Below are 26,733 nucleotides of genomic sequence, written 5' to 3' on the forward strand. Positions count from 1 at the left end.
ACCTTTAAGGGAAGATGTCGGGTCTAGTTGAAATTCTTTGTTAATACCATTTGGTGAGATGAGTGGCCATGGAGGGCCTTGTTCTGTCCCTGGCAGCCCCATATCAGGACCTCTCTCTCAGGGCTTGGCCAGTCAGCAAAACACGCTGGGACCCTAGACCAGTAGCATCAACACCGCCCGTGAACCCTTCACAGACCCACTGAATCAGAATCTCTGGGACGGGGCCCAGCATCTGCATGTAAACATGATCGCCTGGTGATATGTGTAGCACATTAAAGTTGGAGAAGCAGTGACCTAAAATACTATCGATCTTTCATCCCAGTCCTTTGTTGTCAGCCTATTTGTTAAATAATTTCAGAGATAAATTACTCCTACAGCTCCCAATGAAACCAAAGAGGTTTAAAGAAGCAAGGGCAGGTGCAGTCACACCGGGAGAATGAACAAGAAGTCTTCCAGGATCTCTGCTAAGAGTAGAGCAGGATTCTCTACCTTCGCACTGCTGCCATTTGGTAATGATAATTCTTTGTTGGCGGGAGAGTCTGGGCACTTAGGCAGCATCCCTGGCCTCTATGCACTGGATGCCAGGAGCGCCCTTCAAGTTTGGGTTTGTGACAACTAATAATGCCTAAAGACTTTGCTCAATGTCCCTTGGGGGGTGAGGAGACAAAATCACCCACCCCCTTGAGAAAGCACGGGCTTAGAGTGATAAGGAGTGTAGGTGTCTTCGGAGGGGGTTATCAGGAAAGGGAATATTTTACAGAGGCAGTGGAGTGGCGTTCCTAAGAGGGGCAATAATATGTGCCAGTGCTCACTGCTCACCAGGCATGGCGTGCATTTTGCATGCTCACCTCTTTTCATCTTTATAACACGTTTGTTGTGAAGCAGGTACTATTTTACCCACTTTATGGATGGAGGAACCAAGGTTTAGAGATTGTCACACTGATAAGTGATATGCAAGGGATTCGGTCCCAGGTTCATTTCATTATTTTTTAAAATGTTTATTTATTTTTGAGAGGGGGGGAGGTTCAGAGAGATGGGGGACAGAGGATCTGAAGCAAGCTCTGTGTGGACAGCAGAGAGCCTGATGTGGGGCTCGAACCTCTGAACCATGAGATGATGACCTGAGCTGAAGTTGAACGCTTAACTGACTGAGCCACCCAGGCCCCCTCCCAGGTTCATTTTAACCATAATGCTACCATAATTGCCAATCGTATACATGTATGTGTACATATATGTATATGTATCTTTTATATGTATTCCTTATCTGTGTCTCTGCATCTATGGGTCTGCTGGCCTCTTAACTATCTTCTGAATCTAGGAAGGACTGGAGAGGAGAAACAGCCATTTACTGGCCAGAGCCCCAAACTGACTTTCAAAGCACTTGAGCAGGCTGGCAAGGCAGGTATCCAAGCACAGTATCTTCTCCGTGGCAGCTTCCGCCCCTCCCCCAGGAGCCTTCACCCTGCTTGTTTGCTCTGATTGCAACCTCTCCCCTCCCCTTGGTGGAAGTCAATTCGTTGGTGCTAATCACATCTTCCTGCAGCTTTCTGCAGCAGGAGCCCTGCTGTACACCCCGCCCCCTAGCCGGGTGCCTAGATATCAGAGTCCCCACTGTCTGGAACCTGGTGGGGACAGCTCACACCATCAAAGGGAGCCACTGGGAGGGGAATGCTGACAAGACCAGAGTTCACATGAAAGGGCAGCCTGGGCTTGCCTATCCTGAGAGTCACTTAGAATTTATGGGGCCCCGAGGCCCCTCTGGAGCCCCTGGCTCTGCATAGGGTCAGCGTCTGGGTGGGTTAGAGAGAGCACCTAGCCCTCACTGGATCTCAGCTGCTCCATTTGTAAATTGAGGGGATGGGACCAGATGGTCTTCTAGGGTGTACCTCATAGGGCAGTGGTTTCTCAGCTCTGGTTGTGCATCAGAATCACCTCTGGAGAGAGATGCTGGCTCTCCTGGCCTTCATCTCGAATTCACTCTGCTCTGTGGACTGCAGCATGTAAAAGCCCAAGACACTGCAATGCACAGCCAGGGCTGAGAACCACTGCATCAAGGGCTTGGGGCTGGACTGATGTAGTGTTGGGGCCCTAGCTCTGTCCTGAGATCCCCAGGCATTTACTTAACGTCTGGGCCTCAGTTTTGCAACTCTGTAAAATGGGGGTTATGATGTCTACCTCGTGGAAGTAAAGCAATAAAATTAGGTATATTGGCAAAGTGATGGTCCATGGCAGGCATTCAGTGTGAGCAGGCTCCCTTCTCCAGCCTCCTTCTGACACTCTGTTAGACAGTGCTATGCATTTGTTTTTAAAAATTTTTAATGTTTATTTATTTTTGAGACAGAGACAGAGCGTGAACAGGGGAGGGGCAGAGAGAGAGAGGGAGACACAGAATCTGAAACAGGCTTCAGGCTCTGAGCTGTCAGCACGGAGCCCGATGCGGGGCCTGAACTCACGAACCGTAAGATCATGACCTGAGCTGAAGTCAGACCTTAACCGACTGAGCCACCCAGGCGCCCCTGTGCATTTGTTTTTAAAGAGGAATTTTTATTTTTATTATTTTTATTATTTTTATTTTTTAAAAAATGTTTATTTTTGAGAGAGAGAGAGAGAGAGAGAGAGAGAGAACATGTGTGAGCAGGGAGGGGCAGAGAGAGAGGGAGACAGAGGATCTGAAGTGGGTTCCTCACTGACAGCAGAGAGCAGGATGAACTCACGAACTGTGAGATCGTGACCTGAGCCAAAGTCAAATGCTTAACTGACTGAGCCACCCAGGTGCCCCTAAAGAGGAATTTTTATATTGTGCGTTGGTTTAGGAAATTAAGGGAACCAAACTTCCTTCTGCACTCTGTTCCCAAATATTGATCTTTTCATTCGATCACTGCTGTAATAGGAGTTGTAATGATCTTATGTATGCAGAGTATTTGAAAGTGAACAAAGGAAGATTGTTTTAAAGGACACCTGGGTAGCTCAGTCAGTTGAGTGTCTGACTTCAGCTCAGCTCAGGTCATGGTCTTGCTGTTCTTGAGTTCGAGCCCCGTGTTAGGTGCTGTGCTGACAGCCCAGAGCCTGGACCCTGCTTCGGATTCTGTGTCTCCCTCTCTCTCTGCCCTTCCTCCACTCACAGTCTTTCAAAAATAAATAAACATTAAAAAAACCGAGAAGATTGTTTTAAGAAGTATTAGAGGGACTGATCTGGTGTGGTGACTGGTTTACCCTCCTCTACTCTCCATGCATTTTCTAAGTACTTCATGCTGAACACCCTTTAATAGCTTCCCTTGGCCTGAGCCCAGCGTCCAGTCACCTCAGTGCAGCAAATAAGACCTATTTGGCCCTATATTTAAATCTCTTTAACTTTTTTTGACCTCCCCTTCCCCTCTCACCCTGGACTTCAAACACATGCTTTTAAAAATTGTGGTAAAATATACATAACAAAATTTATTATTTTAACCATTTTAAGCGTGCAATTAACTGCATTCGCAATGTCGTGCAAACACCACCACTATCCATCTCCAGAACTTTTTCATCATCCCAAACTGAAACTCTGTACCCATTGAACAACTCCTCATCCCCCCCCCCCCCCCCCCCCCCGCTTCCTCCATCCCCTGGTAACTTTTATTCTACTTTCTGTCTTCATGAATTTGCCTCTTCTAAGTACCTCATGTAAGTGGCTTTATAAATTTCTTTTTGTGTCTAGTTGATTTCACTTAGCATAATGTTTTCAAAGTTCATCCATGTTCTGTGGCATGGGTCAGAATTCCATTCCACTTGACATTCAAATAACATTCCATTGTGTATACGTCACATTTTGTTTATCCATACATCTGTTCATGGACTTTCGGGGTTGTTCTCACCCTTTGGTGAAAAAGTACCTGTTTTCAACTCTTTGGGGGTATATACCCAGAAGTGGAATTGCTGGACCACTTGGTAACTTTATGTTTAACTTTTTGAGGAACCACCAAACTTTTCCCTGGTGGCTGAATCATTTTTCATTCCCACCAGCAATTCACAAGGGTTCCAATTTCTCTACATTCTCCGCCAACACTTGTTATTTTCTGTTTTTGTTTGGTTCTAGTAGCCATCTGAGCGGGTGTGAGGTGGTCAGATACAGGCTTCTTGTCAGAGCCCCTTCCCCAGCCCAGGTCTGTGCATTTGTGGGTCCCCCTGCCTGAATCTTGCCTTCTCCTCATCCTTCAGGGGTTAACTTAATTTTCGCTTCTACTGCGAAGTCCTGTCTGATCCCCCAAACTAAATGATCTCCTATCTATCTATCTATCTATCTATCTATCTATCTATCTATTTATTTATAATCTCTACACCCGATGTGGGGCTTGAACTCATGACCCTGAGATCAAGAGTTACATGTTCTTCCAACTGAACCAGCCAGACACCCCTGAATTATCCGTCTTTTAATCTCTTTTTACATTATGCTGTTTGTGTCCTCTGCAGCACTTGCCATAATTTATAATTATACAGTAAGTAATTTACTTTTCAAACTCCTATTGACTCCAGGAGGCAAAAGCTCGTGTTTGTGGTCACCTTGTAGACCCAGTTCTAAGCTCAGTGCATGGTCTATAATAGGAGCTCAATAAACTGTCTCATGAAGTCTTGAGTTGCCTGGAGTTGCCAAGGCAAGATGAGGCTGAACTGGATGCAGAATTATGGTGAGGGTGATTTTAGAAGTGAACTTGCCGGTTGGTAAAGGCAAAACACAAAGCAAGGGTCTTGACTTTCAGCTTATTTTCTGAGCTAAGAAGTCTTGATGCATTTAGGCTCCTCCCATTAGAATTAAGGCAACCCTGAGAAGTCAAGCAGCCAGCAGGGGTGTGGAATGTGGGCTCTTCCTGCCTTAGATTGTGTCCTGGCTGCATCACTTTCTGTCTTGTTGCCTTCATCTGTAAGATAGAGATCATATTACCCACCCACTTGAGGTGAGTATTCAAAGACTAACTAGGTATAAATTTAGAAACACGGAATGGCACCTGGAAAGTTCTTGGTCAATAGTAGTTGCTACTATTATTTAGTAGCTTTCACTCCAGTGCTAGAGGGACATAGATCATGCACAGTTAAAGAGTTCCGCTAACTGCCTCCTCTGTCTAGTGCTCACAGATGGGTCTCAAAGGGAGCTGTCCACCTCTCCCTCTGGTCAGGTCCGGAATTAAGGGAGTTTTAATTTTTGGTTCTTAACATCTCTCCAGGACTGTTCTCTGGTTGTGTGGTCCAAAGGGGGTCACTACAATAATTCTCTAAACATTGTTCCAATAGAGTACTCAGGATAGATGGGAGGCTCTGCCTTCCACCCTGGAAACCAAAGGGGCTGCGGGTACTCTCTCTTTTGTTGCTGGCAGCTGGGGCTGGCCTTGTGATCTGAGCATGGACAAATAGGTGCTTCTGCCTTGGAATCTTGGGTCTTGATATATTCAGGCATAGGCCAAGGGTCAAATAGGGACTCTTCTTGGCAGCTGTGGAAGATTTAAGAGACCACAGTATGACATGAGTGTCCAGTGGTGCCCAGTGTCCAGGGGTGATGATGCCTGTGGTGGCATCCTAGGCAAATGGTTGATATTTGTTTGTTTTGTTTTGTTTTGTTTTGTGTCATGTCTATTTTATTCTGCATTTAGAAAATATACATAATTACAAAGTCTATTAGGAATTCAGTAATAGTTTTTTTTAATGACTGCTTTATTAAGTTTTTACTCATGGCATACAACTCATCTATTGGCTTTTAGTATATTCACAGAATTGTGCAACCATTACCAAAATCAATTTTAGAACATTTTTATCACTCTTCACACCAATCCCCCCCATACCCATTAACAGTCACTCCCCTCCTCCCTCCCTGCCCTCCCAGCTCTTCACAACATGAATCTACTTTCTGTCCCTATAGACAGCAAACTGTTATTTTTTTTTAAAGTTTATTTATTTATTTTGAGAGAGAGAGCATGTGAGCGGAGAGGGGCAGAGAGAGAGAGAAGGAGAGATAGTGAATCCCAAGCAGGCTCCACACTGCCAGTGCAGAGCCTGATGCAGGGCTCGAACTCAAAAACCATGAAATCCTGACCTTAGCTGAAATCAAGAATCAGGCACTTAACCTACTGAGCCACAGACACCCTAACAGCAAACTGTTCTTAAACCAGGATTTAAAGTATACCTTCCTTCCCTTGAGGTAAGGTTTCTACTTAAGTCTTGCATTACTATTGCCACAGAACAAATCACCCCAAAATTTATCAACCTAAAGCAACATACATTTATTTTATCACAGTTTTTGTGAAGCAGGAATCCAGGTACCACTGGTGCTGGGCCCTCTGCCCCAGGATCTCTCACAAGGCAGCAGTGTGTTGACCCAGGCTGCTGTCTTATCTGAACGCTTGACTGGGGAAGGATCTGCTTCCAAGTTCACTAACACTGTTGTTGAGAGGACTCAGTTCCTTGAGGATTATTGGACTAAAGTCTCATTTCCTCACTAGCTGTTGGCTGGAGGCCACCCTCCCTTCCTTGCCACATGGGTCATCCCAATGTGGTGACTTACTCTATCAAAGCCAACATAAGAGATAATCTGCTAGCAAAACAGAAGTCACAATCTTCTGTGACCTCATCATGGAACTGATGTTCCCTCAATGTTTCTACATTCTATTGGTTAGGAGCAAGTTACTAAAGGGGAAGAAATTACGCAAGGCGTGAATATCAGGAGGCAGGGAGCATTGGGGCCATTTTGGAGGCTCTGTACCAAAACTGTCCTGCAAATGTCCTGCAACCCACCCCCCCCAAGTATGAGATCTGTAGGCTATTTAATATCTTTTTAATACATTTTTAAAATTATTTTTAATGTTTATTTTTTGAGAGAAAAAGAGACACAGGGTGCTAATGGGGGAGGGTCAGAGAGATAGGAAGACACAGAATCTGAGGTGGGCTCCAGGCTCTGAGCTGTCAGCACAGAGCCTGACACAGGGCTCAAACTCACGAAAGGTGAGATCACACCTGAGCTGAAGTGGGATGCTTAATGGACTGAGCCACCCAGGCATCTCTACATTCTTTTTTTACTTGAGATAGCCTGAATTGGTGACTCTTCTTTCCATCCAGACCAATATAGGTGTTTGCTACTTACTATTCTGTAATATTGTGATTCTGAATTCTGTTGATCTAGTTCCTTTCTCTGTGAGGTGTGAGCTACTTGATAAAATTATTGACCCTGCTTGTTACTCCTTTTCCCCCCAAAGTTATCAACTCTGTTTCTGAGTAGTTGACTGTCTCAGAGCCAACTAGGCAGCATCCATCTGAAAACTAGTTTGGATATCAATCTCCACAAAGATCATAGAAAAGAGGTTAAAAACCTCTTAAATTAGCCCTATCAAAATAGGAAAACTGAGCCCTGTCAATATAACAGTCTCATATTCAGGTAAGGGTTTTTGTAGTTTGTCCTCATTTGGGCTATGGCCAGAGGTTGCTTTCTTCCCCAGAGGTTCTGCAGAATTTTAGTATCAGAAATCCAGGGACACTTGGGTGGCTCAGTCAGTTAAGCGTCTGACTTCTGCTCAGGTCATGATCTTGGGGTCCATGGGTCCGAGCCCTGTGTCAGACTCTGTGGTGACAGATCAGAGCCTGGAGCCTGCTTCAGATTCTGTGTCTCCCTCTCTCTCTGCCCCTCCCCTGCTCATGCTCTGTCTGTCTGTCTGTCTCTCTCTCTCTCTCTCAAAATAATAAATAAACATTAAAAAAAAAAGAAATCCAGAGCAAACTAGCAACAAGAAAAGGGAATTTGTCACCTCACATAACTAGGAGAAATACCAGGGAGGCTCACAGCATCAAAAGAACTGTAGAGCTCTGGGGGCTGCAACCAGTGGCCCGGGGCAGGCAGCTCTCCTCTCAGCTCTTATTGGCATCTCCATCATCTTCATGTCTCACTTACTTGGCCTCATTCTCTACTATTGTAATCATGCCTGGATATGTGACCTTTAGTCTTTGAGCCAGAAGAGAGAGAAAGTTTAGGTCAGCTGTTTATTCCAGGGCCAGGAAGATAGAGTCATATGCTAGGCCAGGCCTGGGTTACATGGCCACATTCTTGTTGCCAGAAGAAGGACCATGAAAAACCAATAGCCACTACTGCCCAGCTCAGATCAACCATGTAAGTGATCCCTGAAATAGTGGAGATCCCATACTGGGAAACATTGTCTGTGATAAGGCCCTGTCTGGGAACCATGCGTTGAATGGATTCTTTTTTTGGCCAATGTTTTTCATTGTCCAGTGTCTTAGTCCACTGGCAAAATAGAGTCACATTGAATTTTTCTGTTATATTTTCTTATTCCCTAACTACTTGACAGCTGGGAAAAAATTATTGGTAGAGACATGAAGGCCAGGGATGACATGGAAAATAGCTGTCTGTTTCATAGACTCATGACCAAGATTAAATTATAATAACAAAAGAGGCCACAACTTTTTATATACTGTTATTTTTTGTGATTTATGGGCAGATTGTCGTTTTTTGTTTTTAACCTTTCAAGTAAGGAATGATTTGTCAAGTTTATGAAAAGCACATGCATTCAGAGACTCATTAATCTTAGTGCCAAGGGTAAGTCTTGTTTTTAGACCCATATAAATATGGATTGAGGTCAAGATCAGACTTGACCTTTGGGAGATGTAATATGGTTCTACTTTTGAATACATATATTGACACTGAAGTTACCCTAGTAATTCTTCTAGACAAGTGCTATAATAGTCTCCCTAAAAACTCGTCTTGTCCTGGTACCATTCACAGTTGATCAGGGATGTTCTGACAGCCACTCACTTGTTCTTTGCCAGATCTTTATGGAGGGCCTTGTATGTGCTAAGTGCTAGAAGCAATTGTGTGGGATAATATGCCTGATCCTACCTACTTATAGCTAGGTTTAGAGTTCTCCCCTCAAGTAAGGAAGAAGCTCACTTTTAAATTTAGACTGGAATCCAGTATTAAGGATGGTAGTGGGGTGTAAAGAAGTAAAGATAAAACTTACTTGATGTCTCCCAGAGGGATAGGGGAGTGTGGGGTCAGGAACTTGGTTCTTGGTTCAGACAGACTAGAGATTGACTCTTAGCAAAGACACCTCCTAGCTTTGTGACACTGGGAAATTAGTTAACTTCTTTAAGCCTTGGTTTTCTCATCTGTAAAATGGGATTAATAATAATATAAACCCTATAGGATTGTTTGATGTGTTTTTAATAAGATAATCCAAGTAAGACATTTAGCATCGTGTGGGCATATTGCTTTAAAAGCACTAAAGTAGTTGTAATAATCTCAGGAATAATAATTTATTGGGGGGTCCCTGTGTCCCCTTTATACCACACTTTTTTTTAACAGTTTTTTTTAAGTTTATTTATTTTGAGAGAGAGAGAGGGAGGGAGGGAGGGAGGGACGGGCAGAGAGAGAGAGAATCTCAAGCAGGCTCTGCACTGTCAGCACAGAGCCCGAAGCAGGGCTTGATCTCACAAACCATGAGATCATGACCCGAGCAGAGATCAAGAGTTGGTCGCGTGACTAAGCCACCCAGGCACCCCTACACAGGCTTTTATAAACTCTCCCAGGTCTTGGTATAAAAAGTAATCCACCCCCACCACTGGCCAGGCAGCATGGGGTCTCTTGGCAGAGGCTTTGGAACAAGGCTGACTTGGGTATATAGGCAGGATTTAACTCTCAGAGATCCGGTTCCTCAACTGTAAAATGAGACATTACAACATGTCATGAGGATTAAAGATAATATATTTAAGTGTGTGGTAGATAATAAGCTCCACTGTAGGCTGGCTTTAAAAAAATTCCCCACCTGGCCATCTTTGCCATCCCGGGTCATAGCGATGGTGTAAGTGGGGATCTCTAGAAGGCAAATCTCAGTTGTCCCTATTGTCATTTTTATTCTCATTTTCACTGGTCCTGAGCCAGACTTCACTGCTTTTAGATCTGGCCTGATTTCCTTCAAACAAAGGCCTATGAAGCCATGATAATGGCACTGCCATTTAGAAATATGGTCTTCATATAACACACTTCCTAGCACAGGTGCCAGTCAAGAGGCAACATAAACATCAATCTTAGCTCTACAGAGAATGAGCATGTAAGACTGAGTTACAAATACACACTAACGTGATTAAGACTTTGCATCAAGACTGGCAAGAAACATTAGCAAATAAAAGATTTGTTTGATAGAGAAAAATTAATGTTCAAAGGTCAAAGTTTCCTGAGGAAAGTTTTCACCACTTCTGCCTGGTACTGAAAAACTACAAATCAATAAAAAGTCTGCATTTCCCCAAGTTATCGATTCTTCCTTCACATTGCAGATTGTTCTAACACCATTTCCCATGGGTCTATGCAGAAGAGAAAAAAGCATAGGGGAAAAAAGCTTGTGTAGGAGCTTGGTGACATTTACTGACATTTTCCCTGCTTGTGTCTTACAGCGTACTTCTGCTTCCTCCTATCTGCTCTGGGTGTGACAGCTGGTGCCCATCGCTTGTGGAGCCACAGGTCCTACAAAGCCAAGCTGCCTCTGAGGATATTTCTGGCTGTTGCCAACTCCATGGCTTTCCAGGTGGGCAATGGAGGGTCCTCTCTGCCTTAGGGACCCAGCACAGATGGCACTGTGGGTGGAGGCACAGACCTGCTCCCTGTGGACTGATCATTCCTTCACTTCCATTCCAGGCTCAGTAATCAGGTCCCTAAGCATTCCCCTTCTGTCCCAAATTTCTATCTCCTTGTAGCTTTAGATATGGTAAAATGTTCCCTAGGGGCTTTGTGCCCCTAGGAATACTAAACCACAGAGGAGGAATGAGATTCCTCCACCCAAAACGCATGCCCCGAAACCCTCAACATTTGTCCGGCTCTACCCATGGCCAAGTTCTGTGCTGAGCATGCTATCTGCATATTGCGTTTGACCCTCATAGTAACCCCATGAGCTAGGTGTCATATGTGTCCCCATTTTACAGATGAGGAACTAAAGCTTAATGAGGTTAAAGAACTTGCCAAATTACGTGGCTGAAAGTGGTATATCCTGGATATATGCCCTGGATGCAAATGCAGATCTGACTTGAAAGCCATTCATTGCTCCTAGAAAACATACCCTATCATTTTGTGGTAGAGGTCTATTAAATTTGGTGCTGGAAGACAGGATTTTAGCCCTACTCTGATGGTTGCTGGCAATCACTTACTCATCTTCAGTTTCTTCATCTATAAAAATAAGAATATGACTTCACTCCCATAGTTGTTATGAAATCATTAAAAATTGCAGGGAAGTATAAAAATGTAAGAGAGTCATCACTGCATTAGGATTGGGCCATATCCTTTAGGACTATTCCAGTTGTAGAACATTCCCCACCACCTTGGGCACTTTCTGAACTGCTGGATTTTGAGTTGATTATGAATTTTTGTTTTCCCAGCTCCTCATCTGATCCAGGTAGGGTGGATGGGAACAACGTGCTTTCAAAGTTTCTGCCAATATATGAATACAGGTGATTCCAGGCTCCATGTATTTTCACCCATTGGGAAGAAATGGTGATTTGCAAAATGGCTTTAGGGTTCAGGGAAACAGGCAACCTTCAAACATGCAAGTCACGTGGCTATCTCCGCAGTGGGCCTCCCATCCCTACAAGACAACCTGACCCTGAGCATTTCTCCAAGTTGCTCTCATGTCTAAGGGTTCATTTCCCTATTTCCCTCCCACAGTTTGAGCCTTCATAAAGCACATAGGATATAACACAATAGACCTTAGGGAACACAATTCATATTATGGATATCTCTTGGTTATAATTCAAGCAGTCGGGAATTACTACCAGGTCCTGGAGAAAAAGCTATTGTGCACAGAAGAGCATTTGGCAAATTCTTATTTTCATGTTCTTTTGTTCATCATCGGCAATATGAACTACACCACACTTTGTTTTGACTTCAACCATCTTAGTTTAATGTTGTGCTTTGTTTATCATAACAATGAGTTATGATAATGATAATCTAGAAACTCATTGACTTGGGCCTTAGATGCTATTTAGGACTTAACTCTGTAATTTTCATTTGTTTTGTTTGAGCAGTTTATTATTTCTAACCTTCAATTACACACTCATGTAGTTACAAAGCACCTCCATTATTAAAATTTTTTTCCAACCTAAACAACCTGAAATTGAGAACATAAAATTCTTATTTCCCTTTTCCCAATGAAACTATTTACTTACAACTCAATTTTTGATGACCTGAGTTTCCTCAGCATAACATCACATAACAGAACATCACACTGTGATTTTAACTTGACATTGGGGAGAAAACACATTCTAGAGGAAGTACCCAGGTCCTGGAATAAATTCTTGGCACTGCTATTTGCTACATGTGGGTTTTTGTGCAATTCCCTCTTCCTTTGTCTGTGAAGGAGGGGGGAAATAAATAATATTTACCTCACAGTTTGTTGGAAGGATGAAATAATGAATAAAAAATGCCCAACTTACAGTTGCATTCAGTGAATATTGTTCTCTCTCTTCTTTATGAGAATTGGTGTACTGTCTCATTCATTCATTCATTCATTTCTGTGTTATGGTGCCTGGCACATAGAAGGCACTCTGAGAGTTTGTTAAAGAAATGAGAAATGAATTAATACTTTCAAGAAGTATTTTTGGAAACAATCAAATTTGAACTGTGCCTACTTCTTTCAGGCTCACATTGTGGTGGATTCCCCCCCCCCCCAATCATTTAACAAATATTTATTGAGTACTTACTCTATGCCAGGCACTGAGCTAGGCACAGTGGGTATAATGTTAGCAAACACAGTCCCAAGCCTTGTCTTCGTATAGCTTTCCATCTAGTGGAATATTAGAATTCCCACAATTTCCCGGTGGAAATGTCAGTACTTCATGGGTCTGGGGTTTATAACAACATCATAGACCTAGGTGAAAGGTATCTGTAAGGTCAGCATAGGGCCAGCTTCCGTACAGTGCAAAACTGTGTCAATGGGAAAGAGTACAGTCCATCCAGACCACTTAACCCTGGGGAGAGAAGAACCTAGGAAAGTAAAAATGTGCTATGATCTGTCCATGTAGGGTACAGATCTGCAACCCTGATTTAATGCAGAGTCATTGATTTAGCTTCCCTTTGATGTCCTCATGGGTTTTTGAAGATAATTTCAAAGGTTCTCCTGTGCTTTACTCCATCAGAATGGTCATGCCTTTGGCCATAATGGACGAGTCATGCCATGGTTATCTGTATTTGAAGACAATGAGCAGGGCTTTTGCTAGAACCTGCAAGCGAGATCTTCAAGAACAATCTTCTTAAAATTGGGGCTTAAACATTTGAAACTTCCTATTCTCTTTCTTCTGTAGAAGATGTATGCACATGGGGCAGGGGTGATAGTGGGAAGGTGTTTTAGTCTGAAAGATGAAGACAGGGGAGGAATGATAGACAAGGAGCTATGATAATCCTCTGTCCCTTTCATTCAGCAGACACCCCCTGAGCTCCTCTCTGGCCCATTCTCCTTCCATATCAGTAGGATGCCAGTCAACCTAAATATGGGGTGCAAATTCCTTGTAATTTTCTGCTAGTTAAATATGGACCCAGGTGAGATATTTCTACCATCCAATGGTACCCAAGAGTTTAGCTTTCACAAGCACTAGCCAGGGCTTTGGATTTGTGCTTTCACATTCATGCACACACCGCTTCTGGGTGCAACTGGGTCTCTCATGAGCTTAGCCAAATAGCACCTGTTAGATGTTGCAGCCTCCTCTCTGCCCATGATTACTCATCAGATCCTAGTAAAGACGCACTGGGTTTTGAGCTGGAAGGGAGTTAGTCTAACTCCTCTTATTTTGCAATAAAGGGTCAAGAGTAGTATAGAGAGGCCCAGAGAATGTCAGTGACTTGTGAAAGGTCACATAGCAAGTTAGTGGGTGGACCAGAGGGAAACCTGTCTCCTGACCCTCAGGCCAGGGATGCTTTAGGCTCATCTCTGGGTGTTCTTGTGTGATGTTCAACAGTGTGATCTGTGAACAGCTTCTAGTTGGCTCTTGTTTTTGTATCCACTGTGACATCTTGTTTTTTAATTGGTATATTTAAACTATTCACATTTAAAGCGATTACTGATATAGTTGGAGTAACATCTACCCTGTTTCTGTTTGCTACTCATTACCCTTGTTCTTTGTGCCTTTTTTGTCTTCCCTAGTTTTAACTGCACATTTTACATGATTTTCTTTTCCTCTCCCCTTTTAGCATATCAACTATACTTCTTTTTACAGTTGTGTAATGGTTGCTTTAGAGTGTGTAATACACATTTAGAACTAATCCAAATCCACTTTCAAATAACATTATGGCACTTCGCAGCAACCTTATAACAGAGCATTTCCAATTCTTCCTTCCTATCTCTTATGACATTGCTGTCATTCATTTCACTTATCCATGAGCTCTAATCAACAAATACATTGTTGCTACTATTATTTTGAACCAACTGTTATCTGTCAGATCGATTAATAAGAAAAATTGAAGTTTTGTTTTACTTTCATTTTTTCACTCTCTAATGCTCTTCTTTCTTTATGTAGATCTGGGTTTCTAACCTATGCCATTTTCCTTCTCTAAAAAAATTCTTCTATCATTTCTTGCAAGGCAGGTCTACGAATGACAAATTCTCTCAGGTTTTGTTTGTCTGAGAAAGTCTTTATTTCTCCCTCACTTTTGGTGAATAACTTTGTTGGATATGGAATTCTAGGTTTCGAGGGTTTTCTTTCAACACATTAAATAATTTATTTCACTTTCTTCTTGCTTTCATGTTTTTTAAGATACATCTTAATAAATAAATAAATCTTAATAAATAGTGTACCTCTATAGGGAAGATATTTTTCCCTCTGGCTTCTTTCATTATTTTCTCTTTGCTTTTAATTCTCTGCAGTCTGAATATGATATGCCTATATATATATATACATATATATGTGTGTGTGTGTGTGTGTGTGTGTGTGTGTGTATATATATATATATATATATATATATATATATATATAATTGCTATTCATCCTGCTTAGTGTTATCTGAGATTCCTGGATCTATGGTTTGGTGACTGTCACTAATTTTGGAAAAATTTTCAGCTATTATTACTTCAAATATTCCTGCTGTTTGTTCCTTCTTTTCTCTCTCTTTATTTCTTCCCCTTGTGGTATTCTAATTATACATTTGTTATACCTGTTATAATTGTCCTATGGTTCCTAGATATTCTATCTCTTCTTTTTGCATTTCAGCTTGGGAAGTTGCTATTTATGTATCTTCAAGATCACTGACTCTTTCTTTAGCCATGTCCAGTATTGGTGAGCCCATCAAAGGCATTTTTCTTCATTTGTTACAGTTTTTCTGACTTCCAGCATTTTTCTTTCATATTTTCTTAGAGTTTCCATCTCTCTGCTTATATTACCCATCTGTTCTTGCATGGTGTCCACTTTTTCTTTTAAAGCTCTTAGCATGTTAACCATAGTTGTTTTAGATTTCCAGTCTGATATTCCAACATCTCTGCCATATGTGGAATCTAATTCTGATGCTTGCTTTTTCTTTCTAGATGGGATTTTTTGCCTTTTAGCATACTTTGTAACTTTTTGTCGGAAGCTGGAGATGATGTACTGGGTAAGAGGAACTGAGGAAATAGGGGTTTAGTGTGAAGTTTTATGTTTACCTGGCTAGGAATTGGGCTGTGTGCTTACTATGCACTCTAGCTACGGTGTCAGGGGCTAAAGTTTCCTCTGGTATCCTTTTTTTTTCTCTCCTGTATTGTCTTTGGGTTTTCCTAGAGATTTCTTCTTAAATGAGGCTTAAGGCTCAGCTCTTTCAGTTGAGGTCCTGTCATCATACAGGAGCACTATTGACATAGAGATGAAGGGACTAGTTCTCAGTCTCTGAGCCTGAGGTGAGTATTTCCCCTCCCCAGGTCAGTTAGGCTTTGGTAAAACCCCGGTTGATTAGGATCTGGTAAAATAGTTTCTCTTGAGGATGGGTCTTGAAAAGAGAACAGGGAGCACTGTGTGTATTTCAGAATGATTACTTTTCTCTTCCACCTGCTGGGAGAACCAGCTGTTCACAGTGAGAACCTGATAGGGCTCCTGGAGGTAAAACTTATGAAAGTTGGGGCCCCCTAGTCCTGGACCTTCGTGTTTTTAACTCTCAAACTTGTCCACACTAAGACTTGAGCAGTTCATCAATTACGGTTTAAAGGTGCCTGCCCATCTTGGCACCAGCTGCGGGCTTTTGTTCCTGAGTTTCTGCCTCTGGGAGGCAGTGATTCTCTGTAACGGCCTGTTTATCTCTCTAGTTTTTGGGGGCAGTAGTTTGCCCTGCGGCCTCACTTCTCTGATGCATCTAAGACGAGTTGTTGATTTTCAGTTCATTTGGATTTTTGTTGTTGTTGTTGCAAGGATGGGGAGTGACGGACTACTTCCAAGCTCTTTGCATGTCGGACCAGAAGGTGGAAGTTGGTGTGATTTGTAAATGGACCAAACTTTGTCTCTAAATATGTCAGATAAATCACATGGTCATGGGCCGTAAACTTTGGCAAGTCTAAACTCTGCAACAATAAAACAAAACAATTATCTAGAGCTACTACATACCGTCACTTCACTAAGTGCTTTATATGGTCTTCTGACAATACCCCTAAAAGGTAGATACTGTTATTTGTTTCATTTGATACGTGGGGAAATGGAAAGAAAAGAGCTTACATAACCTGTCCAAGGACACACGTACTGAAATGACACAACGGGAATTTTAAGTGCAGAGGCTCGACTCCGGAGGTCCCGCTCTCACTGCAACACTCCAGTGCCTCTCCCAGGATCAAAGGATATGTTTATCCTTTCATTCAGCAGATAGATGGACTAAGCATTCTTCCAGGCACTGGAGAACACGACAGACAGGCGGACAGGTCCCTGTCCTCATAGAGTATATATTTCAGTGGGAAAGAGAGCAAATAAACAAGTGAGCGAATGAGTCAAGAATGGTACTCAAAAGGGAGAGAAGAAGGTGAAGAATTTATTTTTTTATTTTATTTTATTTTTTTTTAATTTTTTTTTCCACGTTTATTTATTTTTGGGACAGAGAGAGACAGAGCATGAACGGGGGAGGGGCAGAGAGAGAGGGAGACACAGAATCGGAAACAGGCTCCAGGCTCTGAGCCATCAGCCCAGAGCCCGACGCGGGGCTCGAACTCACGGACAGTGAGATCGTGACCTGGCTGAAGTCGGACGCTTAACCGACTGCGCCACCCAGGCGCCCCGAAGGTGAAGAATTTAAACACAGCGATGTGACAGAGTGCCAGGGCAGTGGCTTCTTTGGAGAGGCTGGTGAGAGAAGTCCTTGCTAAAGAGGTGACATTAGAGCTGAGACCTGAGGGAGACAACTGGTAGGGGAAGGGGGATCCAGATGGGAGGAGGAGCCAAAGCAAAGATGGGAACAAGAATGGTGTATACAAGGAAGAGAAAGGTGGCCAGTGTGGCTGGTCCACGTGGGTGTGGGAGACAGTTACTGAAGAGATTATAGAGAGGGGGATGAACGCCACATCAGTGCAGGGCTCCGTCAGGTATAGCAAGGAGGTTGGATGCTGTTCTAAATGCCATGGCAAGGCACTCCGGAACTTTAGGAGGGGCAACAACATGGCCTCATATGTTTTAGTGACATGATTAAGCCTCAGACCATAGTCATGAGACCCTGGAGGTGTTGTGGTGGATTCAGGATCATAGACCAGTCCCCAAGGCTGGGTCTGTGTGGATGTGCATAAGAAGGAGAGGGACCTGCATATGAAGCAGTGACCTCGCTGCCAGCTCAGGGTGTTAGCAACAGCCCCTGGTGGCAGTAGGGTGGGAGAATAAAACATCAGAACACTTACTGCAGGCTCAAGAATCCTTACCTTTACGTGGCTCTCTGGGCAGGCTCTAACTCTGTCTGCAGAGATCCTGTTTCAGTATTTTCCACCTTTCCTAACCATGAGTCTGCACCTCAGACATACAGCCTTTCTGCTGCACGAAACAAGTTCGCCTTCCTCCTTTCAAGTTGGGTAGACGTTGTTGGTTTCCTTCCAGTGTAAACAGGGAGTAGCAGAAGTGGCCCTGACCCAGATGCCGTGAGGTTTCTCCACGTGCTTTTGGAAGATGCTTGCATATTGCCTCACGTTGTCTCCACCGCTGTCAGCCCACCTGGACACGTGTGGAAGCCATGACGGAAGGGCAAACAGCTCAGTTTTCTTTGAGCAACCTCGCTGTTCGTGATGTTGGTGACTTATGGAATCATCAGAGCATTGTTGTCGTATGCATACCGTTCTGTAACTCCATCCGTATTGGCAAGGCTCTCCTACCGATGACGATGACGGGCTGGAGGCGGGAGGGGAGGGAGAGAGAGAGAGAAGAAACTTCTGAGGTGGCCGAAGGAGGCACTGCATCTTCTGCGTGTCCTTACCTGGTAGGATTTCCTACCAGGAAAAATGTACCTTGTAAGGCAGAGGTCAAAATGGCTCCTGCCCTAAGATGCCTCACCTCCTTCCTTGTGGATCTAGGTCAGTGAGAGCTGGGGAGAGGAGTGAAATGAACCTCAAGGGAATGAAAAGGTGATAGCCTGGGATGGCCTGAGAAAAGGGAGTCATTCCACAGATGCGTGTACGAGCCAGAGGGCTAGCCTGCCTGTCACATTGCCCTACCCCACATCGAGCAGCCACTCCCCATGCAGTCTTGCCCTCTGTACAGCGGTGTCTTCCTAAGCATTTCAAGGTGATTACATTTTTATAAAGAAAAAGATGTATACTTTAAAGGCACCCAGAGAGTTTTTATTCAAAGAAATAGTTGGTAAAGTAGAGGGTATTTTTGCAAACATGTAGCTATCAGATTTTATATATTCGTTTGGCTCCGCATCTATATTGGAAGAAATTACACTTGTTGAAGATGAATTCCACATGCAGGCCTGTCAATATAGAATCTATTCTGAAACATATTTTCAAGCTAAGTGTTTCATTCTGCCTGTTTCTCATAAGGAAGTTTTTCGGAGGAGGCACTCAGACCAGGCACCTCCTTAACCGGGCCCTTTTTCCCCCACCACTCTCTTCCTCTCTTAGAACCCACCAGAAGGTTGGAGTGGGAGGAGGGGCTCAGAAGCTGAGTCTAATCCTTTGTCTAACAGCTGAAGAAACTGAGGCCCAAATGTCTGAGCTGATTTTTGTTTATTTCTCCGCATTGTCTCGAAAATTCTGTATAGGTGTCGAAGGACACTGTGTCGCGATTCAATACCTTGATGAGCTATTTCTTCCCAGACCTGCCACCGAACATTTGGGCTGAGCTAGTACTGAGTTGTCACTCCTTACTCTTTATTCCCACTGCTCTCCTGCCAAACACTCCACGTTGTTGCTTTCTAGGTTTCCCTACCCACTGATTATTTTGCATTTTGGATGATTTCTCTTCCAGCTGCCTTCATTTGCATTTTTCCTAAATCAAATCTCATTGTGATAATTTCTATTCGTATTTCCAACCTCTTTTTAGATCCATCTGTGTTATTTTCCTGTCCTCAATGATGTCTGCAGCACCTCCTAATTTGGTAACGACCAAAAAACGTTATCAACAAAATGTGTATGCCTTGCCTCTCAGTCATTAATGAAGATGCTAAATAAAACTAGATCTCTCAGGCACATCGGGACCTTCCATGCACTCCCTCCCCTGCCCCCTCCCCCTCATTAGATAATTGAGCTGTTTCTCATCTCTTGTCCTTGTTTATCAAAGTTCAGACTTTCAATCATCCTGTCATAGTTCCTGCTAGTGCCAATCAGAGCTCTTGTCCCAGCAGTGTTTCAGGGATGCTATTTCACATGCTTTATTAAGCTCCAAAGGTACAATGGCTACAGGAGCCACTGAATCAACAATTTTAATTAATGGTAAAATTGTTATACTTTTATATGCTAGAGGAAATTTCTAGCCTTGCTTTTAAAAACTCTTAGAAGACAGACACATTTGATTATCTTCATCTTCTCCAGTTGACTCCTCTATGGCTTTTTGTGTAAATCTGCTAGTTAAGTCCTTTCTAATTTAAAGGTGCATAAACCCCTGTGTGCTTCTGAGGAATACAAGAGATGTACAAGAAATGGCCCTTGTCATAAAGAGCTGACAGTCTGAGAGAGCCCGCTAGCCTTTTGTGTGATAAAAGGGGACTTTTACAAGACAGTGTGGAGTTAAATTGCTCCAAAGCTTCATCCTGACTCTTAGGGCTGCCGAAATATGAATACGGGCTAGGGTACTGGGATAAAACCTAATGCAGAAATGGAGTTAGACCTTTACAGGTGAGAAGGATTTACGTAGGCAAGGAAGAAAGGGAAAAGTAGGGGCGCCTGGGTGGCTCAGTCGGTTAAGCGTCCGACTTCAGCTCAGGTCACGATCTCGCGGTCCGCGAATTCGAGCCCCGCGTCGGACTCTGGGCTGATGGCTCGGAGCCTGGAGCCTGCTTCCGATTCTGTGTCTCCCTCTCTCTCTGCCCCTCCCCCATTCATGCTGTGTCTCTCTCTCTGTCTCAAAAATAAATAAACGTTAAAAAAAAATTGAAAGGGAAAAGTAGGGGAAAGACTTGAGCACAGGTGGAGAGAGAGGAGTGATAGTGGCATGCTGGAGGGGGTCCCCGCAGAGTAGAAAGTTGGTCTGACTGGAGAAAGAAACTGACTGCCATAGCAGGCTGCAAGCCCAGCTACCTGCAGGACGTCTCTCCCTCGACGTCTCTCCCTGGACGTCTCTTAGGCCTCCCCAAACCAATGTGCCCAAAACCAAAGTCATGACTCTACCGTCTCCCCCTCGACCACTTCTAGTTTTCCCTGCCAGAAATCTGGGCGTCATTCATGACTGCTTCATGTCCCTCATCATCCCTCACTGCTCTCTTTTAGCCAATCTCTTCAAGTTCCACTTTCTAGGTAATATCTTGCATCTGCACACCTCTCCTCTGTGCTCCCCTCTGGTCCAAGCCACCACCATTTCTTGCTTACACTACTGCAAATGCTTCATAAACTAGTCTTCCTCCTGCAACACGTGCCCCTCTCTGTACTGCAGCCAGACAGAAGTTATCGAAAATGAAACCACTCTCTAGCAAAAATAATAAAAATAACAATAATAATAATAATCTTTTGGTGGCTTAGCGTTGCATTTGGAATGAAATCCAGCCTTGTTGTGATGGCCTCAAAGGCCCTGAGTGATCAGGCTTTTGCATCGCAATACCCGCTTTCCACCCCAAGCACACTTCACTACAATTCTGACACTAAGTCCCTGAGCTGGCAGCAGATCCCACAAGGTAAAGCCTCAGCCCTCCGCATGGCCACCTCCACTTCAGGTGACAGCCACAAGTAGGGTTTCCTGGCCCTTGTGCCTTTCACCAACTGGCTACAAACTCCCACAATTCCCTCAGGTTTGATAATTCACCAGAACAATTCAGAACTCAAGAAAGTGTTGTACTTCTCATTACAGTTTTAATTATAAAGGATCTGATTATCTGATTAGAAAATCAAGACCAACCAATGGGAGAGACACATAGGGCAAGGTGTGAGGGTCCCTCGGGCAGAGCTTCTATGCCTTCTCCCGGTGGAATCAAGGTGTGCTACCTTCCCCGCACATCAGTGCCTTCATCAGTCAAGAAGCTCCTCTAAGCCTGTGTCCAGAGTTTTTACTGGAGTTTCATTACAGGGGTATGGTTGATTAAATCACTGGTCACATGGTTGAACCCAGTCTCCAGTACCCCTCCCCTCCCAAAGTGCCAACCCTCTAGTCACCTGGTGGGTCTTTTTGGTGACCAGCATGATCCTGAAGCTATCTGGGGGCCCACCACAGTCACCCCATTAGCATAATAAGGAAACCTTTTATCACTCCGGAAATTCTAAGGGTTTGTAAAGCTCTGTGCCAGGAACCACTGGGGACAAAGACCAGATATATTCTTTATTACACCACAATACCTCTCAGACTTCACTCTTGCCCCATCTCCTTGCACACAACATGCCGGTCTCCTACTTCCTGGATCCTGCCCAGTCCTTCCCTCTGCCCCAGATAGCTCCCTTCTCCCTTCCATCCACCTCTTCCCAGCCTGCGGATTACCTGATAAGAAAGTCCTTGCCTATCTTCCTGTCCCTTCATTATCTCCCATACATTTGCTTCATAGCACCAATCTGAGTCTGAAATGATTTTATTTATGTTGACTCCTTTAACTTTATGTTTGTCTCCTCCATACAATATAAACTCCTTGAGGATAGAGCCTTGATTGTCCTGTTTCTTATCTCCTAGCACATACCAACAGTCAGTAAATATTTGTCCAATTAAAGAATAAATGAAGTGGGAAAGATAAGGATGATCAGACCAGTTGAAGCTCTTTGATTGTCAGAAGAAGAAGTGTTTAGGCTTGGTGAGAAAAGTAGCGCGGAGAGGTTGTTGGATAATAAACAAGAGGATGATAGGTATTTGGGGAGTATGAATATGGAGAGGATGGTCACAATGTACCACATGTATTGCCCAAGGGGAAAGGACTGAAGGCCCTATGAGCCAGAAGGCTATTACAGGAGTCAAGCAGACTGACAAAAGCCTGAATGGGGTGGCAGGGTAGAAATGGAATGGAAGGAGAAAATCTGAGATTTTTAAAGGTGCCCTTGACATTTTTCTTTGCAGTTGTGACTTCTCATTTTGAAATAATTTCGAACTTACAAAACACTTGCAAAAATACCATGAAGAATCCTGGATACCCTTTACCCAGACTCACTAATTATTGACATTATTGCCTCATTTGCTTTATTACTCTCTTTCCTTTTCCATATGTGTGTATATGCATTCTTCTGCGTTCCTTTTTTTTTTTTAATCATTTGAGACTGCTATAAACATCATACCTTTTCATTCCTAAAGACTTCACTTTGTAGTTCCTAATAGGAAAGACATTTTGTAAGAACACAGAACATGGACCAAAATCAGGGGATTTAATGTTGATAAAATGCTATATCCGTGATCCTAGCCCAAGAACCTGTTCTGGATCCTGTATTACAATGAGTTGTGATGACCCTTTAGTCTCCTTCCAAGTAGAATATTCCCTCAGTCTTCCCTTGATTTTATGACATTGACATTTTTGAAATGCATAGACTAGCTATTTTGTAGAGGGTCTCCCATTTTGGTTTGCTCATGTTTTCTCTTACTTACATTCTGTGCATTTTTGTCGGGAATGCATTAATAATCCTGTGTCCTGAGCATCAAATAAGAAGCATATGATATCGCTTTGTCATTATACCATTATAGGTAGTATGAACTTTGATCGCTTAGTTAAGGTGGTGTTTACTCAGTGTCTCCTGTAAGATGACTATTTTTCCTTTTGTAATTAATAAGTGATTTATGCTGAGATATTATAAGCCTATGTAAATATTTTTCCTCCATCAACCTTTTACCTAGTAGTTTCAGCACACATGGGTGATTCTTGCTGGAATCAACTATTGCCATGGCACCTGCAAAACAATGATTTTCACACTCCATGATTTCTTCTACCTATTTATTTATTTATTCATGGATTTTTATTTTATGAAATGGTTTTTAACTCATTACTGTTAGTCATCTTAATGCCTCCAATTATTTATCAAATTATCCCAGTTTGTTCAGTGGGAGGCACTACAAGTGGACTCCTATGTCTTTTTTCATACATTCCCATCATGTCTTGAGCAATTCTTGACTTTCTGGCACAACAAAATATACCACATTCCTCTTGTACTTTTCCTGCCTTAGGCCTGACATTGGCCATATCATCAAAGTACCGACTCCTTTTAATGCGAAGTGATATTTAAAAAGCAAGATCTATGGGGCGCCTGGGTGGCGCAGTCGGTTAAGCGTCCGACTTCAGCCAGGTCACGATCTCGCGGTCCGTGAGTTCGAGCCCCGCGTCGGGCTCTGGGCTGATGGCTCAGAGCCTGGAGCCTGTTTCCGATTCTGTGTCTCCCTCTCTCTCTGCCCCTCCCCCGTTCATGCTCTGTCTCTCTCTGTCCCAAAAATAAATAAACGTTGAAAAAAAAATTTAAAAAAAAAAAATAAAAAAAAAATAAAAAGCAAGATCTAGGAGCAAGGTGTATCCTTGGCTACTGGGCTGTCATTATTATCAAAGCCCTTTCTTCCTGAAATTTTGACTCATTGAGGGAAGGAGATATAGCTCAGGAGACTAGCACAGTGGTCACATCACTGACCAAAAATACCTCCCAAAATCAAATTGGAAAGATTCACAGGAGGTCAATTTGTCTACCAAGAGGACTTCCCAAGCCATTTTTAGAATGTGTGTTAAAAATGTGTTTCTCGGGGCACCTGGGTGGCTCAGTTGGTTGAGCGTCTGACTTCGGCTTAGGTCATGATCTCTCAGTTTGTGAGTTCGAGCCCTGCGTCGGGCTCTGTGCTGACAGCTCAGAGCCTGGAGCCTGCTTCGGATTCTGTGTCTCCCTCTCTCTCTGCCCCTCTCCCACTCATGCTCTGTCTCTCTCTGTCTCAGAAATAAATAAACATTTAAAAAAATGTGTTTCTCATTGTAAGAGATTTAAACAACGGAGTAATAAAAGAAAACATAAAACACCCCTTTCCTTCTTTGCACTTTTTTTTTTAATTAATTTATTTATTTATTTATATATGAAATTTATTGACAAATTGGTTTCCATTCAACACCCAGTGCTCATCCCAAAAGGTGCCCTACTCAATACCCATCACCCACCCTCTCCTCCCCCCCCCCCCCCCCCCACCCTCAGTTTGTTCTCAGTTTTTAACAGTCTCATGCTTTGGCTCTCTCCTACTCTAACGTCCTTTTTTTTTTTTTTTTTTTTTTCCTTCCCCTCCCCCATGGGTTCCTGTTAAGTTTCTCAGGATCCACATAAGAGTGAAACCATATGGTATCTGTCTTTCTCTGTATGGCTTATTTCACTTAGCATCACACTCTCCAGTTCCATCCACGTTGCTACAAAAGGCCATATTTCATTTTTTCTCATTGCCACGTAGTATTCCATTGTGTATATAAACCACAATTTCTTTATCCATTCATCAGTTGATGGACATTTAGGCTCTTTCCATAATTTGGCTATTGTTGAGAGTGCTGCTATGAACATTGGGGTACAAGTGCCCCTATGCATCAGTACTCCTGTATCCCTTGGATAAATTCCTAGCAGTGCTATTGCTGGGTCATAGGGTAGGTCTATTTTTAATTTTCTGAGGAACCTCCACACTGCTTTCCAGAGCGGCTGCACCAATTTGCATTCCCACCAACAGTGCAAGAGGGTTCCCGTTTCTCCACATCCTCTCCAGCATCTATAGTCTCCTGATTTGTTCATTTTGGCCACTCTGACTGGCGTGAGGTGATACCTGAGTGTGGTTTTAATTTGTATTTCCCTGATAAGGAGCGACGCTGAACATCTTTTCATGTGCCTGTTGGCCATCTGGATGTCTTCTTTAGAGAAGTGTCTATTCATGTTTTCTGCCCATTTCTTCACTGGGTTATTTGTTTTTCGGGTGTGGAGTTTGGTGAGCTCTTTATAGATTTTAGATACTAGCCCTTTGTCCGATATGTCATTTGCAAATATCTTTTCCCATTCCGTTGGTTGCCTTTTAGTTTTGTTGGTTGTTTCCTTTGCTGTGCAGAAGCTTTTTATCTTCATAAGGTCCCAGTAATTCACTTTTGCTTTTAATTCCCTTGCCTTTGGGGATGTGTCGAGGAAGAGATTGCTACGGCTGAGGTCAGAGAGGTCTTTTCCTGCTTTCTCCTCTAAGGTTTTGATGGTTTCCTGTCTCACATTTAGGTCCTTTATCCATTTTGAGTTTATTTTTGTAAATGGTGTGAGAAAGTGGTCTAGTTTCAACCTTCTGCATGTTGCTGTCCAGTTCTCCCAGCACCATTTGTTAAAGAGGCTGTCTTTTTTCCATTGGATGTTCTTTCCTGCTTTGTCAAAGATGAGTTGGCCATACGTTTGTGGGTCTAGTTCTGGGGTTTCTATTCTATTCCATTGGTCTGTGTGTCTGTTTTTGTGCCATCCTTCTTTGCAATCTTTAAGTTTTGTCAGCACTTTTTAAATCATGAAAGTTGGCTTTCAACTCTTAACCATCTTATAAAACCTCCCCAGGCCAGGGTGCCTGGGTGGCTCAGTTGGTTAAGCATCTGACTTCAGCTCAGGTCATGATCTCTCAGAGTAGCTCAGGTCATGATCTCACCCTCTGTGAGTTCAAGCCCTGCATCGGGCTCTGTGCTGACAGCTCAGAGCCTGGAGCCTGCTTCAGATTCTGTGTCTCCCCTCTCTCTGACCCTCCCCTGCTCATGCTCTGTGTCTCTCTGTCTCAAAAATAAATGAAAACATTAAAAAAAATTTTTTTAAATAAAAAAACCTCCCCAGGCCAAGTGCCACCTGAAGGCTGGTCGGCAGGTGGTAACTTGTTCTCCGGAAGCTACAGTTTGCCAGGTGGTATAGACTTCTGCCAGGCCCTTCTTGGGGACTTTCTGGGTTCTTCTTACAGATTGTCAGTGTTATCTGGAGGGATATCAGTGCTGACCCAGTATCAACAATGGGGAAAGCACTGAGTGTTCTTCACTGTTTGAATAGTACAATGTTGTCATCTGAACTGGAGGAGATTAAATTCAGACCCCAGAGACTGAGATAAAGTCTATTTCAAATGAGCTTTATGGGCCCTAAAGAGTGGAGGCAGCAGTGTCTTCTCTTCTCTGATCCCCTTGGTAGAATGACTCTTTTTCCAGATAAGATGCCATGCATTCGCAAGACTCTCTCTCTCTCTCTCTCTTTCTCT

General features: G+C 43.2%; 1 protein-coding gene across 1 annotated transcript in view; it reads left to right on the forward strand.

Moving 5' to 3' along the window:
• Nucleotides 1-26,733, forward strand: part of SCD5 (stearoyl-CoA desaturase 5) — a 153,816-nt gene that overhangs the window by 82,207 nt on the left and 44,876 nt on the right. Inside the window, exon 2 of the mRNA XM_030313585.1 lies at nucleotides 10,414-10,544. Within this exon, the coding sequence (XP_030169445.1) occupies nucleotides 10,414-10,544 (131 nt within the window). The remainder of the gene's footprint in view (nucleotides 1-10,413; nucleotides 10,545-26,733) is intronic.

The sequence above is a fragment of the Lynx canadensis genome, chromosome B1 (assembly GCF_007474595.2).
Source record: "Lynx canadensis isolate LIC74 chromosome B1, mLynCan4.pri.v2, whole genome shotgun sequence".
Taxonomy (NCBI): domain Eukaryota; kingdom Metazoa; phylum Chordata; class Mammalia; order Carnivora; family Felidae; genus Lynx; species Lynx canadensis.